General features: G+C 43.4%; 1 protein-coding gene across 1 annotated transcript in view; it reads left to right on the plus strand.

The window, feature by feature from the left end:
- The first annotated feature begins 739 nt into the window (after positions 1-739).
- LOC126191099 (peroxidase-like) overlaps positions 740-18,980 on the plus strand; it is a 155,309-nt gene continuing 137,068 nt past the window's right edge. Inside the window, exon 1 of the mRNA XM_049931873.1 lies at positions 740-826. Within this exon, the coding sequence (XP_049787830.1) occupies positions 769-826 (58 nt within the window). The 5' untranslated portion in view covers positions 740-768. The remainder of the gene's footprint in view (positions 827-18,980) is intronic.

Raw genomic sequence — 18,980 nt, forward strand, 5'->3', positions numbered from 1 at the left:
ACCGGTTTTAAGAGCACGACCATCAATTGTCTCGTCTCTCCTGGCCACCAGTCACCAGATCTCAGTATCACTGAGACTTTGTTGTCTACTTTCGGGAGAAGGGTGCGCTATCGCTGTCCATCCGCATCGTCGTTACCTGAACTTGCCACTATTTTGCAGGAACGATGGTATAAGATATCCTTAAAATCCATACAGGACGTGCATTTACATATTCAGAGACCACTGGATGGTGTTTTGAATACAAACGGTTTTCCTGCACCATGTTAGGCTTGGGGGGTATTTTTGATGTTTCCATATTTTTGTCCGCTTTCTGTACGAGTTAAATGGTTTAGAAAATGATAATATACAAAGCTGAGACATATTTCCCGCCCTATCAAATACCCCTATCCTCCCATACCAACATTTTCTAGCTAAGTGCTTATATGGGGTTGTCAGCTTATGCCTATCGTTCAGTTACACCGACCTCTAGGACCGCTTGGAGGACGGAATACCCTTCGGGACAGTCGAAAACAGAAAGGAAATGGAGAAGGACGCTGTAATGGCAGTCCGCCGAGTGAAATAAAGACCGGTGAGCGCCGGGACTCCCAAAACAGTCGGCGGCGGCGCGTTTTCAGCGGAGCGCGGCTCAAGCGCAGGCGGCGTGCGCAGTGTTGCAGGATGTTGCTGGCGGTGACGGCGGTGCTGGCGGCGGCTGCTGGGGCGGCTGCGGGGGCGGCGGCGGGGGCGGCGGCGGCGTGGGGTGGCGTGTGCGGGCCCAACGTGGTAGCCATGGCGACGGTGCAAAGCACCGCTACCCCCTGTCCTGGCGCAGACCTGCTGAAACGGGGTGAGTTCTGTAACTGCAGTCTGACAGCAAGCAAAACTGTGGTGACAGTACAGTGCACGGTCCTGCTTAGTGCCTGAGCTAAAGGCGCCTGTAAACGAGCGAACATTTTGTTAAACTTCACTACTTACAAATTATTAGACTGCGTGAGGCTTTGTTTGACGTGTTTGTCAAACATAGACTGCGTCTGAGATGTTTGTGAGAAATTTTGGTAGACGATCGACTTGAGAAGATGTCGGACGTCGTTTGTGTTTTCCGGACGGAGAGGCCGTGCGGTTCTGGGCGCTACAGTCTGGAACCGAGTGACCGCCACGGTCGCAGGTTCGAATCCTGCTTCGGGCATAGATGTGTGTGATGTCCTTAGGTTAGTTAGGTTTAATTACTTCTAAATTCTAGGCGACTGATGGCCTTAGAAGTTAAGTCGCATAGTGCTCAGAGCCATTTTGTTTGTGTTTGATGTTTTGGAGCACATGTTTAGCGAGAAAGCGTTTTTATAACAATTTATCTCACTTTACCAAAAGATTGTATGAACAAAAACAAAAGAGCACTTGCAGTTACTAAAATGGTAGAGGTGTTGCGTCTTTCTTAGCCATAATTTTGGCAGGGAGACGTTAGTAAGCAAACCAGTATTTTACAGTGAACATAGCCAATAAAATCAAACAAAAAATCGAAGCCCTACGGTTCTTCCACAGGCGATGTATACGTTCCCATCTTGAGGTATTTTAATAAACCTCCTAAATCTCTTGGCAAGTTTTCAGGGGTGTATTTACCTCTCAATTTAAACCATCCCCTGAGCCACCATATTCTTTTCTTTTTCTTCTTTATACGCAATGTTAAAGTAGTGTCAAATATTACTCGACGCGATACGCACATTGTGACATTTGCGTCAAAAATGAGGTTAAATTTGATGAACTTTATTGGCTAATGTGCGCGCTTATGTACAAACCCGTGGATGGGAAACAGCGAATCTTACAAATAAGTCTGAATCGACAACCATTCCTGCAGGACTGCTAATCCTGGAAGATATGCCAGAGAACGTCTGTGAAGTTAGGAAGGTGGACATAAGATTTTGGAAGAGGTAAAGCTTTGAGGCCGGCGTTGTGAGCCGTGTTTCGATACCTCATTCGCTAGGGCACGTAGTCACGAAAGGCCAAGGTCCCAGATTCGAGTTCCTGTCTTTTCTTTGTTTGAGTCATCAGTCTTCTTCGACTGGTCTGATGCGGTCGGCCAAGAATTCCTGTCCAGTGCCCACCTCTTCATCTCAGAGTAGCACTTGAATTATTTGCTGGATGTATTCCAATCTCTGTCCATTATGATAATCCGGGCTGTTATGCCGTGGTGGTTTGATGAATTTTGTCTCAATTCCCAACGTTTCGTCTCGGTCTGCGGGAGACATCTTCAAGGGCGTCTGTAGCTCGATGGAAGGTCCAACACACCCGCTGGCTCGCTGCTGACTGAATTGAGACAAAACTCATCAACCGACCACGGCATAACAACCCGGATAATCGTAATGGACATGACATTTCCGACCGTGAAAATCTACATTTTAGTATTCCAATCTCTGTCTACCTTTACAGTTGATGCCCTCTACACCTCTCTCTAGTACCATGGAAGTCATTCCCTGATTTCGTAACAATGTCCTATCATCCCGTCCCTACTTCTTGTCACTGTTTTCTACATATTACTTTCATCTCCGATTCTGTGCAGAACTTCTTCATTCTTTGCCTTATCTGTGCACCTAATTTTCAGCATTGGTCTGTAGCCGACATCTCAAATGCTTCGATTCTCACCTCTTCCGTTTTCCCACAATCCACGTTTCACAACTATAAAATGCTGTGCTCCTGTCTAGTATACATTTTCAATCTTCCAGGAAGTTTCATATTAGCCACACTCCACTGCAGCGTGAAATTTCAGCCTGGAATGTTTGATCGTTTACAGGGTCTATAAGGAAGATGCCCTGTCTATGATCTTCACGTGGCACGCTCTCTGGATCACGGGTTCCCTGGTTCGTGGATTTTCTCTCCCGGGGACTGGGTATTTATGTTGTCCTCATTATTTCATCATCATCATCATTCGTGACAGGGGCTTGATTGTATTGCGTGAAAAATTGGACTGTGTAAAAATTGGAATTTGTTCGGGCGCTGACACGTTTGCGGACACTACTTGAGCCAACGCCGCAAAAATACGTCCTGCTTCCGCAGATCCGGATCAGCCACTCACCCATTTCCGTCATTACTGCTCGGCTGTGTATGTGATTGTAGTTTTGAGTTCTTCGTTTCTGTTGGTTTTGTTGGTAACTGTGCAATTTGGTGTATTCAAGGTGGAAAGAAATAAAGTTGGTAGGGATTACATCGTGGAAATAACAGCTCTTAATGGTTCAAATGGCTCTGAGCACTATGGGACTCAACTGCTGTGGTCATAAGTCCCCTAGAACTTAGAACTACTTAAACCTAACTAACCTAAGGACATCACACACATCCATGCCCGAGGCAGGATTCGAACCTGCGACCGTAGCGGTCGTGCGGTTCCAGACTGTAGCGCCTTTAACCGCTCGGCCACTCCGGCCGGCGGAAATAACAGCAATTACTGTTTAATGTATTGAGAAAAAATGCAAATAAGTGAGTGAAAAACTGCACACGGAACTCTATGGAGTTTATTTTCGATGATTTACGATATATCAAGAACAGCAGAAATGAGCTTAACGATAAACTTTACAACAAACTTGGGAATCATGAAGTAGACGAAGCGCAGGAGTTGTGGTACCTTGGAACAAAAATAACACGTGTCAGATGAAGCAAAGACATAAAAAGCAGACTAGCATAGACGAACAGGGTATAATTGGCTGAAACAATTCTACTAGTATCAAACATCTGCCTTAATTTTACGAAGACGTTTCTGAGAATCTACGTTTGGGGCACAGCACTGTATGGAACTGATATATGGACTATAGGCAGACTGGAAAACAAGTATGTAGATGTGGAACTATTTTGAAAATTAGGTGAAAAGTAAGAAACGAGGAGTTTCTCGGCAAAATCAGCAAGGAGAGGAATATGTGCAAAACACTGCAAAGAAGAAGGGACAGGTTGAAAGGACATGTTTTAAAACGTAGAGTAAAACTTCCACGATGGTTGAGGGTACTGTAGAGCGTAAATACTATAGGAGAAGACGGAGACTGGAACGTATCCCGCAAAGGAGCGAAATTTATGGCATCCCATATCGACCAGTCACACGATTGATGACCAAAAACAAAAAGGACGATTTTTTTTAGGATACTGGACGGAGTACTCTAATAGCACCTACGTTTTTCAGTTAAAGCATTTGATTCAGTTAATCTGTGTAATTATATTGCAAACATTCCATTTTATTTATCAGTTCAATTTTTCCCAACGTTCAATCATCTGTTCAGTTGGCAGCTTATTTGAAACTTCCTGGCAGATTAAATCTGTGTACCGGACCGATACTCGAACTCCGCACATTTGCCTCCGCAGGCAAGTGCTCTGCCAAGTGAGCTGCCGAAGCACGACTAACGCCTCTTCACAGCTTTACTACCGCCAGTACCCCGTCATCTACTTTCCAGAATTTACAGAACCTCTCCTGAGAAGGTTGCAAGACTAGCACTGCTGGAAGAAAGGATATTGCGGAGACATGGCTTAGCCACAGCCTGGGGGATGTTTCCAGAATGAAATTTTCACCATGCAGCGGAGTGTGTTCTGATATGATCCCTGGCGGAGTAAAAATGTGTGCCGGACCAAGACTCGAACTCGGGACCTTTGCCCTTCGCGGGCAAGTGGTCTACAAACTGAGCTACTAAAGTGCAACTCATGACCCATCCCAATAGCTTTGCTTCCGCAAGTCTTTTAAGTTTCGCAAGAGAGCTTCTGTGAATTTTGGAAGGAAGGAGACGGGGTACTGGCGCCAGTAAAGCTGTGAAGAGGGGGGCGCAGTTGGAAGAGCATTTGTCCTAGTGAGGCGAAGGTCCCGAGCTCGAGTCTCGGTCCGACTAACAGTTTTAATCTGCCAGGAAGTTTCATATCAGTGCACTCTCTGCTGTAGAGTGAAAATTTCATTCTTGAAGCTTATTTCGTTGTAGAAAAAAAGCTATTTTTGGAGACTATCAGCGCCATAAATCGTTTGCAACGAAATCATTCGGTCTGGAATCAGTTAAAAGAGATGATGCCTCCGTGAGTACCTGTCTCACCTTTCAGGCAGGAGATGAGCAGCTGTGCCCTGTGGTCCACTTGACATCGCTACCAGGGTAGCCCGGCACCCACCGCCAGTACTGAATAGGTCGGCAGTACAGAAGGTCTTGAATAGGGACCAATACTCAGACTGTAAAGACGCTCATCGCAAGGATTTCATAGTTTAGAGTCAACATGGTGATGTCAGTGTTCGTAGAATCCGATTACAAGAAACACTCGTTAGGTAATCTCATTATAGATGCTTAAACAATCCATTCACGGTAGGCTTTAAGTCCCCTGTAAACGATCAAACTTGCCAGTCAGATTCGCTGTTTCCTATCCACTTGCTTCTCAAACAAGGGCGCAGACGTAGCGACAAAGATTGTCAAATTTAACCTCACTTTTGAAGCGTCTGCCACGTTCTGCAAATCGTGTGACAAAATATTTTGACACTATTGAGAACTGCTACTAATGTAGACAAAGCATGTCTTGCGTTGTCTTCAGTACATCCATCAAATACAAAAAGAAAACACGATGCTGCTCATGGCTGTAGCCAAAGGGATGGTACGATGGCTAGTTGCCATGTAGCGAAATTAAAGATACTTTAATTTTCACTCTTACGACGAAAAAAAGAATCTGCACTATTGATAGTCAGCAAGGCCAACGATAGATCGGAACTATCTACATCGGCTATCGCCCGTCCCTATTTTAGCCAAGACAAGTTGTTAGCCTTGTTTGAGCTCAGTTGTTTCGTTAATCAGTTCAGTTCTTATTTGCAGTTGTGTTTAACGTTAAGTGCTACCGTTTATTGTTTCTGTGCTGTGTGCTTTTGTGATAGTTTCTAATTATGATTAAGCTTGAAACAAGAAAGAAGAGGAAAATCGATTTGCATCCGCTAGCATTATGATAACTACGCACTATTATAATACCCTAATTACCTATCTATGGCAGTTTAATGTTAGCACTGGATTCATTATTTGGAGGCTGGTAGAGATTCGGGGTTGCTGTATTTCAGTATTTCACAAGGCAACGGAGCAGTAAATGGCGTTAAAAATAATATTAAATTAAAATAAGGGCATAAAAATACACTTGGATTCGTCTGCGTCGTCCAAAACGTACTCTGATTAACAAAAATCTCGCCCAAACGGTAATGGTAGCATATCTTTAAAAAAAATCCTAAATGTTCTATCATTAGTAGCCCAAATGCCAAAATGTCGCCCAGTCTGGTCACCTGGGCGGTACTCAATTACGAAAACCAGTTTTGATACGGAACGATGGGTGATGAGCATGTGCAGAGCGGAAGAGGTACGGGATGACAGTACGCTCTATAGATCGTTCGTTTCTAAAAGATTTTTCCAGCGTGTTGCTTGAATTCGTCCGAATCGATTGTCCTCTGGATCTCTCCCTCCCCCATTAGTCCAAAATATATTTATGCTCTTGTAATACTGCAATAACTGAAACTAGCAATTCCATGTGCACTTAAATCTTAAAGTATGCATGCATTCATGCACTATCAAACGACTAAATATGCACAATTAACGGAAAAAAAGCAAAGTCAGAATTAAGTCTTTTGTTGTGCTGAATTTTATTTTATTTTAAAACAATGTACAACCAGTTTTTCCAAATTCTCCACTGACTTGAGGTAAGTCTGCGTCTTGGGTCGCTGAGCTAGCAGTCCATGGATTCAGGAGGTGAAGTGGTTTGAGCCATCTGCCAGTAACATTGAAAATGGTTTTCTATAGTTTCGCATTTTCGATTTAGACAAATATCAGGTTCAGTCCCTTACAATAGGCGCAACCAAATACTTCCGAATACCTTTCTTTTCTGAAAGATTCCAATTTCCTTAAACATGCAGACTCTCTGCTTAAATGAAAAGAGCTGCATCAAAGGCGAGCCGAAATTTTCTTTGTAGACCCCCGGCACTAAAAGCCCTATGATAAATAAATAATAATCCAAATTTTCCACATTTAGGCTCATGCACTTGTATGTAGCGACATTCATTAACGCAGAAAATGATCTTTCTTACACTGCAAGAAGAGAGAGAAGCATACTTAAATCAGGAAATTGGGGAAAGTCTAAGGTTGAATGATTCCGGATGCTTTGAGTTTTCGCCACCAAAATTTGTTCTAGCTTTTTTGTCGAAAAGAGATTTCTTTATTCCAAAAGCCCTGTCGACAACAATCACGGTTTCCCCAAAATTAGCGCTCGCCCCTTCTTGATCACTTCCTCAGCTCAAGTCCAGACTGAAAGAAGAATAATGAAAAATGGCGCTGAAGGCTGAAGGGAGACTGGAGCGTGCCTGATTCTCAGTGATTTACCAAAATACAGCATTCCTAAGTAACGAGATTATCTCTTCACTTGATGAAAAGTCCAAGATCATTGTCGAATAAAATGGTTTATCTTTCTTTATGCAAATTTTAAGAAAAAATGAAAAACAGGGGTCTTTTTAAAGCCCTCTGTAACAAACTAAATCTCCACTCCCCCATGTAAAATCCTGGCTGCGTGCTTGCGGTGCCCCAGGGAGCGATGAAATTGACAGATAAACATATCCATGAAAATCTGCTAGAGGTAACCTGATGGCATCAACTTACTCCGCACGGAGCGTCAAACATTTAATGATTAGTTAGAATTACTTCGCATTCACGTTGAAAAAGAAGACACAGTTATTCGATAATGTATCCTTTTGCACGTGGTCCTCTAATGAAAGTTTATTAAAACACCACAACGTGAGAAAATATACATCGCCCATCTAAGAACCAGAGTTTCGTCTCTTTATTTTTCCAATTTTATTACACTCTCGCCAGCATACTGTGCGTAGTCTGGGAAAGACGCAACACATCCACCATTTTCGTAATTGTCAGTGATCTTTTGTTTTTATCCTTGATCGTTATTTGCACAGTTGTGGAAACGCACTATACACTCAGATCAACTGAAACAAAGCTCTTTCTCGCTGAACGAGTGCGGCTAAACATCAACACAATAGCGTTCGATATCTTGTCTAACCAGCCGTCAATCAAAAATTCTCTCAAACACGTCAATCACAGCCCCTTTGACAAACACATCAAACAAAGCCGCTCGCTGCCAAGTAATATGACACACTAGTGATGTTTGAGAAATTGTTTGATCGTTTACAGCGGCGTTAAAAAGCGTGGCAATAAACTTACCCTGCCCACCGCTTCCTCTAACGGGCGAAACGCAAGGAAAGAGATCCTGTTTTGTGTAGCATCGGAAGAATTGTACTCCATGCTATTTACAGACGTGAATCACCTACTCATCTGTTATAATGGCCGCTCCTCACTTCTAGCGTTCATCTCGCTCGCCCCTCGTAACCCCATAGTTTCTACATAAAATATCAGAATGTACTCAGATAACAACTTTTTCAAAATTTACGAGGTGCGACAATAAAGTAATGAGACTGACGTGAAAAAATGTTGCTTACCGTTTTAGTCAAGTTTAGTGTTGTCTCCTTCAAAGTAGTTCTCTTCTGATTGCACACACATTTTCCAGCGCTTCTGCCATTGATTGTAACATTTCTTGAACTCATCTTCTGTAATATCCTCCAAGACCCTCGTCACAGCTTTTTGGACATCTTGTGTTGTTTGAAAATGGTGTTCCTTGAGCGCCGTTTTTACTCTTGCAGATAGAAAAAGGTCGCACGGAGCGATACCTGGTGAATAAGGTGGCTGTGGTAGTACTGAAATTTGTTTTGACATAGCAGTATGGGATGGCGTATTATCGTGATGCAGAATGCGAATCTTTCTCATACCAACATCTTCAGTTATTATTAGACGAACCGTTTCTCGACTGATGTCCAATTCTTCCGCAATCATTTTCACGGATAATCTTCGATCACATCGTACGAGTTCACGCACCCTGGCCAAGTTGACATCCGCCCGTGAGGTTGATGGTCGTCCACTGCGGTCTTCATCTTCAACATTCGTTCTGCCTTCACTAAATATTTTATGCCAACAAAAAACTTGAACTCTTGACATAACCTCCTCTCCAAAAGCCTTCTGAAGCTTACCGTAAGTTGTCGTCGCGTTTTCACCCAATTTAACGCAAAAAGAAATGGCATACCGTTGCACTATATTATGCGGTTCCATTTCCTTGACGAGAAACACAATCACGTGTTAAATTATTACAGCACAACTCACGACTGAGCAGTTGCATCGATGTGCTGCTTGGACTAGAAGCAGCTTATAGACCAAGGTCAAAGATATTGTGCCTAGGCAAGCCCACAGGGTTGACACATCTTGCACAGAAAATCAGTCTTATTACTTTATTGTCGCACCGCGTATGTTTTTTTAGCTGTGAAACCAAGTGATCAAGACCAGTGTATTCTTTTCCGTCTATTTCTGTGCAAAATCCTTGTTTCTTTAAATAAATGCAGATATCTGTAGCACAATATACCTCAGTTCTCGAGTCCAATACGAGTTCTTCCTGACACTGTGCTAACGATGCTGCCCTTCCTTTTCGACCACATCCCCCCTTAATTAGTTACCCAACTCTATAGCCGAAGTTACTCACGCACGTCTGTGCAGTGATGAAGGACTCGGTTTTCAGCCGTTCCGAATCCTGGTGACGGATGGTATTTACATGGCTAATAATTGGGCGGCAAGGTGAGGAGATATGGTGGCGTAAAGTTACTGATCACCAATCGCTGAGCCAAAGTCCTGGATGAAATTCCAAACCTCTGTGCAGCGTCTCATGATTTAAGGGCTCGTGACAAGATTGATGGTAATCCATGCGTCGATGGGGACGTTAAACTCGGTGGCTCCCCTTGGTACTATTCGAGAGTAGGCTATGTGGCGGTACTGGGTTTCACCCTCTGTGTTCTCTAATAATCATTATACAACACAAATAAAGCGTCACGCTACACACGCATCCATTACACTCACCTACAATCCACTATTAAACATACAGAACACCTCTCACATATCGGCAAGGAAAGGGATCAGTGTATATGGAGGAAGAATACCCTTTCCGATATTCGGCTGAACCCATCCCGTGGGATATCTCAGTCAACAATGCTAAACGATGCTGTTTTTCTTAATTAATATAACAACTCCGTACTTGAGTCAAGTCTGTAAGTAGGATGGAGTAAGATACTTTTGAGGCTACACGAATCTCTCTTTTTTTTCGCTAGCTTTCTGGTTGTTAGAGGAACTGACAGCCAGGGTAAGTGTACGGCATTCTCTCTTAGAGGAACTGACAGCCAGGGTAAGTGTACGGCATTCTCTCTTAGAGGAACTGACAGCCAGGGTAAGTGTACGGCATTCTCTCTTAGAGGAACTGACAGCCAGGGTAAGTGTACGGCATTCTCTCGAAAACCAATCTTGAATGGTGGGTGTAAGTTGTGGGGCTAGGTTTGTCATGTGAGTGGTCTGTTCCATCGGGCTCTGCGCCGTCAAATCTTGGAATGAGGTTGTTTAAAATCTGAATACAGCCCGCAGCTCAGGGCAAGACTACGCAGAATTGGTGGTGCCTTGTGCAGTGTTTCAGCTTTAATTCTCAAGCAGTGCACGGTTCCAGCCAGTGTCGGCTTACTCCCGTGTTGGCGAGCTTGTGTCAAACGGGGCACGCGACAAGGCTGAGCCCTTACTGTCGGAGAAGTGAGGTACGGTCACACCGCGAGATGTCTGATGCGTGAGCATTGATGTACACGGTAAGGCTCAGTCCCCGCTGTGGCGACACAATACGCAGAACGACACGTTTCAATAAAGGTCGCCCGACGCGATGGTCACCCATGCGACATTCGTGTTTCAACTGCGCCGATACGACCAGCAACAGACTGCACGAATTTGCCTCTGTTGCAATGATGAACATCTCTGAAGAGGACGTTATTGTTGTTTATCATTATTTACAGCTCCAAAACCCGAAAGAGAAAAGGAAGTAATGGGTGCATCAATACCATGCTCCAAATATAAAACGTAATTTGGCTGTGGTTTTTTGTGATCTCTCTCAAGATGAACACAAATTTCACGAATTCTACCAAATTAATCCAGACACAACTAGTATCAGCTATTCTGAAAAAGTATGACAAAAAATTTTGTCTTACTGTTTCTCCTTATGAGAAGCTTCTCATCACATGAAGATATTTCTACAACTGTTCAGTTTCACAAGGTAGCATATGATTCCACTTAGCTTAACGTGTATTCAGGAGAAACGTTGCTGGATCTGTGTAGCAGTGGGCGGTCAACTCTGGACAGGAGCAGACATCTACTCAGCTTGAAAGCACACACGTGAGTGAATGCTTCAGCTTGTATTGGCAGCATCAGCATGTGTGAAAGACAATCATGAGATTGCTCCACGCTCATGTTAGGTGTGTCACTGCTGATCTCATAGAGGACAACCTTCACCTGTACAGGGTGTCTGGGGTGTAAGTGCAGATATTTCCACTCATGACTGAGGACACTGTACTGAACGACGTTACATTGAAACGTCCCCTTTGAACAATTTTACACGACTGTGCTTAAACTGACACACAATATTTTTTTAGCGCAACGCAATCTGACTTTCAGAAATCCCTACAAAGGAATGGCCCTGACTAACATTAACCTGTACCTTTCACAAATCACTTACCTCACAAAAATCTTCGTTATTCAAGTTGCTGCAATACAGCGAGCGCCACTACTGCCAGCTAAATAAAAGATTCAAACTACAGAAGGCACTAACTACTGATAGTCATAGTTAGCAAATGAAAGATTTTAATAGAGAACAAACAATGTATTTACCTTAATAGTCATAATATATATAGCAGTTCATGACAAATTTCAAAACTCCGCCATCTCTCTCCCCACATCCACCACTGCTGGCGGCTCACCTCCAACTGCGCAACACTATGCGCTGTTAACATCCAGCTGCCCAACACTACAATGACGAATATTACAACAATGCCACCCGGCCACAGACTGCACACTGCACAGCCAGTGATTTTCATACAGAGCGCTATGTGGCGTTACCAATAAAAAAACCTAAACAGCCTACTTACATAGCCTACTTACAACATCAGCATTTACTTCAGTTGCAGAGTAATAATTATAGCTGTAATTAGTAGTATGCTTTTAGATTGTTTAGTAGATGTGGCACAAGCAAGCCATTAACGTTTATTTTTCCCTGAACAGCAGGTCAGTTATTGCACTGTGGATGTACAGTGAACAGTATATACTGACACATGTAGTCCACTTCACGGCGCAGTTGAGACCGTTCAGAAAACATCAGGTGGTAAATTGTGCAATGTGTTTGTAGGAAGACTGTTAGATGCATATGAAAAACAACTAGACAGTGAAGTGGGTGCATATTAAGGTTCTAATTATCACAATATCTGTACCTATACCCCTAAAACCTTGTACATCAGATCTGTACTGAAGACTGGAAAGAGGTATTTCTCTCCTTCCAGCATTAAAAATAATTTCCATCTATTAGCTACATCTCGTATGCAGCAACGTAAGATCTAAAATCCATCAAACAGAAACTGGTGATCGACTACGTTTTTCACTCCAAGCTTTTCAAAATATGCGCCACTTAATGCTGAAGTATCACCAGCGAAAGTAAATCCAGTTCATTATGGAGCTATCATAGCTCCATACTATAAAATGTGAAAAAAAATTTTTTTTTCAGTGAATAGTTTCCTTAGAACAGAATGAGAAAGAATGCATAGTGGAGAACACAAATGAACCTAAGACCAAGGGTTTTCAATTTTTTATGCAAATAGTTAAAGATTTACTGAGAGACTAAGTAGACTGATGGATATAGCTTTACTTTATTCGCAAATAGCAATCTCTTTTCAGTAAATTCGGGTTAATTAAAATTTGGTTTTCGCCTCCTCTGTCCATCCATGGTTTGACACTGTTGCATGGAGCGACCAGCACTTCATATTGCGCCGAGTGATGTGACAGAAACACATGACGGCGTTGTTTCACTGTTGTCCCAGTCTGAATCAGTCAAGTCGCTGCAATTAAGTTTCTATATGTGTTGTTTCTGCATTGTATCGCGAATCGCATCAGGTTATCATCGCATATTGTATTACTTCAGTGGAAACAGCACTTGGAGAAAAGTACCTTGTGTGCATGCGCTACATGAGGAACCGAGTCCCAGCAGCATACATCAGTTGTCTTACTTTCACTATGGTACGTAGGTCAACGTCTGCAGTTCGAGTTGCAACGTTGGCGCCATCTGACATTCTTACAATCTGCTGCAATTTCTTCTGTCGCATGTGTAGCAGATGAAACGCTACGATCGCGGAGCGAGCAGTTCCGTTACAGGAAAATCAGTCAGCACTCGGTGGAGTTAGGGTTCAAAAAATGGCTCTGAGCGCTATGGGACTTAACATCTGAGGTCATCAGTCCCCTAGAACTTAGAACTACTTCAACCTAACTAACCTAAGGACATCACACACATCTATGCCCGAGGCAGGATTCGAACCTGCGACCGTAGCGGTCGCGGGGTTCCAGACTGTAGCGCCTAGAACCGCTCGGCCACACCGGCCGGCTGGAGTTAGGGCGCTGATGAGCTCCAGAAATAGCTTGGTTTCCCCAAGTTAAAAAGTCACTTAGAGCTGAACTGTGGGGCAAATGGGACTGAGAAGTGAAGTGGTGTATTTACAATAATTGTGCAGCTTAATTGAATTAATCGTCAATTAAACACATAAACTGTCGAAAGTCAAGTCTACAGATTTTCGTTCTTAATGCTTCACTCATTTACTTGAGATTTTTCCTCAGGATATGAGCATCGGTTCCCATCCTCCCACAACGGAATTCGTACTTTCTTTACCGATTTCAGACATCAGCAAAATATTTATGAGTGCGAAGTTGCTAACAAAACTACCAGAAACTAAGAAAATGTCTCCTGCGGGTAAATAAAGAAACTCACGAAATCCACAGAAGCGTCTGCAGCGATATTTGCATATGCATAGTACCGTCTCTCTCACTGCATGCAGAGTTGTAGCGTCTGACTACTACACGGTAGTTACTCAGTGAATGTTACCAACACAGCTGGGCAGGTACCGTGTTTCGAACAGGAGCCAGCTCTTCACTGTACAGGGCACATGTCCAGGGGAAAAATCCCTGCCCATGTGGCAGAATTTATCTTGAAGAAGTTTTTAGTCTGAAAGATCTGCATACTGGACAAAATACTAGTCATCCATAGAAAACATCACTCAAATGCTGTGTAATACCGGCTGTAGCCCTCATAATGTCCTTGATTCAGCGAGGAAGAGAGCCCACAAGTTTATTCCTGTATGGCACATCCAGCTGAAGCCACTCATTAGATTCCGTAGAGCTACCAAATTGCAAGGTTATTAATTGCCATGTTAATCCTCCTTTTCAAATAGCCTCACTCTTTTTCTGTGGGATTGTGATCAGGCGACGTTGGGGGCTAGTCAGTGTGTGATAAGGTGCCTGATTGCTCGTCAAAACAATGCTTTCAGTCTTGTGAACACGACTTCTGTCGTCTTGGAAGATGGGAGTATGCACAGCATATTTATCATGCGGAAGTGGAAGTAAAGGCGACAGTTGGCCATTAATAAGGTGAACTGAACAACTCTGTTCATGTTCACGGTAATCTGAATAAGTTGACCCAAGTCACGATAAGTAAAACACCTCTCACATGAGCGACACCCTACAAAGCCTGCCTATTAAGCACCTCAGTGGCTCATTAGTGCACTCGACGCCTTGCGTTATTTGAGAAATAAAGTCATGACTCATCCAACCACAATATTCTCCTCAATTTTGTGTGTTGTCTGGCCCAGTGGAGACTTTAAGCACTATGTACCACTGTGATCAATGACCTTTTCCGAGGTACCCTGAATGTGCATTGTATTTCCATTCGTAATCTTCACTCCGAAACTGGTTGAGATGGAATTGCATTCTTTGACAGCGGTAATTTCTGTCTCGTTTGAAACTGAATGTTAGTGACAAGGCGTTGCAGTTGACTCCAGTCCCTGTCCGTCAGGATATGTTTAGGATCATATTACATGACTGTGAGTGGTAAACATTCCTTGTAGACGTACTGGACAGTCTGCGTTGAAACGGCAACAAATCGGGTATCTTGACTTTCGGTGTGGTCGTGGGCGCCCAAACAGGGTAGTTTCCTTATGCCATTCTGTCACGTGTCTAGGTCGACCCATCTTACTACACTGCTTCCACCCAACCGAATGCTAACTGCAGGCAATTTCATTGCATGATTTACGTCAGTGGTCCAGAACCACATAAAGTGTACTCTATCTGCACCAGTGGTTCCTAACCTTTCTTAGACCATTATCCTTAAATACAATCAGATACCAGCAAGCACCCGTGTCCTGCCCCTCCCCTGCCATCTGTTGACCCCCTCCCCCACTTTATCTCGTACTTTAGCACCTAACTAAATTGTAGAATGAAAGACCTTTCTTGGAAAAATTTTATTTTTAAAATGGTGAAAGATGAACGGTTTTTAGTTTTGTGTGTGTGTGTATGTGTGCCTGTGTGTGTTGGAAAGGTGATGAAGGAATTAGTCGTGCATCACAAGTGCTACTCAGAACTCTTTCTCAGAAAAGAAAGCTAACTATCCACAGCAAGGGTAGACACTTGATACAAAACATGCTTCCCCTGCATTACACATTGCGGTACTTCCTTGACCTGCACTGCAACACCATTTAACATGAAACAAGTTCAGATGTGTGCGCTATACTTACTGTTCGTAAATCACTTCATTGCTGCACTCCTTATTCTGAACTGTCAGAAATTGGACGACTTCAAGCTGTTAGTGCTTTGTGTCTAATCACTCTAATAATAATAATGATAATAATAATAATAATAATAATTTTATGTAATATAATGTATTACCAGACATAACGTCTGAGAAAGAAAAGAAATAATAATAATAATAATAATAATAATAGTATTAATGAAACTGTGTACAGCACTATAGTAGCCCTTATGTAGTTACCGCTGTGTCGTGCTGTCAATTAATTCATTTCTCTACTTCTAAGCAAGTAATGAAGCAGTTTCTAGACTACTGCAAGTACTACACTGAAGAGACAAAGAAATTGGCAAACCTGCCTAATATCGTGTAGGGCCCCCGCGAGCAGAAATGCCGCAATACGACTTGGTATTGACTCTACTAATGTCTGAAGTAGCGCTGGCGGAAATTGATACCATGAATCCTGCAGGGCTGTCCATAATTCGCTAAGACAACAAGAGAGTGGAGACCTCTCCTGAACAGCACGTTGCAAGGCATCACAGATATGCTCATTTCTGGGGAGTTTGGCAGTCAGCGGAAATACTTAAACTCAGATGAGTGTTCCTAGAGCCACTCTGTAGCAATTCTGCAGGTGAGGGGTGTCGCATTTCCCGCTGGAATTGCCCAAGTCCGTCGAAATGCACAATGGACATGAACCGATGCAGGTGATCAGACAGGATGCTTGTGTACGTGTCACCAGTCAGACTAGTGTCTAGACGTATCAGTGGTCCCATATCACTCCAGCTGCACACATCCCACACAGTTACAGAGGCTACTCCAGCTTGAACACTTCCCCACTGACATGCAGGGATCATGGATTCATGAGGTTGTCTCCATACCGACACGTTCATGCACTCGATACAATTTTAAACGAGACTTGTACGACCAGGCAACATATTTTTAGTCATCAACAGTCCAATATCGGTGTTGACGTGCCCAGGCGAGGCGTTAAGTTTTGTGTCGTGCAGTCATCAAGTATACACGAGTCGGCCTTCGGCTCCGGAAGCCCATATCTAAGATGTTTCGTTGAATGGTTCGCACGGTGATACTTGTTGATGATACAGCATTGAAATCTGCAGTAATTTGCGGAAGGGTTGCACTTCCGTCACGTAGAAAGATTCTCTTCAGTCATCGTTGGTCCCGTTCTTGCAGGATCATTTTCTGGCCGCAAATATTGGAGATTTGATGTTTGATCTGATTCCTGATATTCACGGTACAATCTTGAAATGGTCGTACTGGAACATCCCCACTTCGTCGCTACCTAGAGGATGATGTGTCCCATGACTCGTTCGCCGACTATAACACCACGTTCAAACTCACTTAAATCTTGATGACCTGCCATTGTAGCAGCAGTATCCGACCTAACAACTGCGCCATACGCTTGTTGTCTTATATAGGTGTTGCCGACCGCAGCGCCGTATTCTGCCTGTTTACATACAGGGTGTTTCAAAAATGACCGGTATATTTGAAACGGCAATAAAAACTAAACGAGCAGCGATAGAAATACACCGTTTGTTGCAATATGCTTGGAACAACAGTACATTTTCAGGCAGACAAACTTTCGAAATTACAGTAGTTACAATTGTCAACAACAGATGGCGCTGCGGTCTGGGAAACTCTATAGTACGATATTTTCCACATATCCACCATGCGTAGCAATAATATGGCGTAGTCTCTGAATGAAATTACCCGAAACCTTTGACAACGTGTCTGGCGGAATGGCTTCACATGCAGATGAGATGTACTGCTTCAGCTGTTCAATTGTTTCTGGATTCTGGCGGTACACCTGGTCTTTCAAGTGTCCCCACAGAAAGAAGTCACAGGGGTTCATGTCTGGCGAATAGGGAGGCCAATCCACTCCGCCTCCTGTATGTTTCGGATAGCCCAAAGCAATCACACGATCATCGAAATATTCATTCAGGAAATTAAAGACGTCGGCCGTGCGATGTGGCCGGGCACCATCTTGCGTAAACCACGAGGTGTTCGCAGTGTCGTCTAAGGCAGTTTGTACCGCCACAAATTCACGAAGAATGTCCAGATAGCGTGATGCAGTAATCGTTTCGGATCTGAAAAATGGTCCAATGATTCCTTTGGAAGAAATGGCGGCCCAGACCAGTACTTTTTGAGGATGCAGGGACGATGGGACTGCAACATGGGGCTTTTCGGTTCCCCATATGCGCCAGTTCTGTTTATTGACGAAGCCGTCCAGGTAAAAATAAGCTTCGTCAGTAAACCAAATGCTGCCCACATGCATATCGCCGTCATCAATCCTGTGCACTATATCGTTAGCGAATGTCTCTCGTGCAGCAATGGTAGCGGCGCTGAGGGGTTGCCGCGTTTGAATTTTGTATGGATAGAGGTGTAAACTCTGGCGCATGAGACGTTACGTGGACGTTGGCGTCATTTGGACCGCAGCTGCAACACGGCGAACGGAAACCCGAGGCCGCTGTTGGATCACCTGCTGCACTAGCTGCGCGTTGCCCTCTGTGGTTGCCGTATGCGGTCGCCCTACCTTTCCAGCACGTTCATCCGTCACGTTCCCAGTCCGTTGAAATTTTTCAAACAGATCCTTTATTGTATCGCTTTTCGGTCCTTTGGTTACATTAAACCTCCGTTGAAAACTTCGTCTTGTTGCAACAACACTGTGTTCTAGGCGGTGGAATTCCAAAACCAGAAAAATCCTCTGTTCTAAGGAATAAACCATGTTGTCTACAGCACACTTGCACGTTGTGAACAGCACACGCTTACAGCAGAAAGACGACGTACAGAATGGCGCACCCACAGACTGCGTTGTCTTCTATATCTTTCACATCACTTGCAGCGCCATCTGTTGTTGAAAATTGTAACTACTGTAATTTCGAAAGTTTGTCCGCCTGAAAATTTACTGTTGTCCCAAGCATATTGCAACAAACGGTGTATTTCTATCGCTGCTCGTTTAGTTTTTATTGCCGTTTCAAATATACCGGTCATTTTTGAAACACCCTGTATCTCTGTATTTGAATACGCATGTCTATAACAGTTTCTTTGGCGTGTCAGTGTATATGTCTCACTTTTATCATCATCGGTATGCTGCACGCAGCACAGCATATGTGTTTAATGGACGGACTATATGAGGAAGCTGTAACCTCCATAGTATTAATTGGGAAAAACTAATTATTGCTAACTTATATAATCAATATTAGAGTCTTACAAAATGGTGATAATAGCAGCGATATTTTGAAAATAATTTAGTTTCGTGAGTGAAACAGAAACGAATCGTTTAG

This window comes from Schistocerca cancellata, chromosome 1 (assembly GCF_023864275.1).
Source record: "Schistocerca cancellata isolate TAMUIC-IGC-003103 chromosome 1, iqSchCanc2.1, whole genome shotgun sequence".
NCBI classification, from domain to species: domain Eukaryota; kingdom Metazoa; phylum Arthropoda; class Insecta; order Orthoptera; family Acrididae; genus Schistocerca; species Schistocerca cancellata.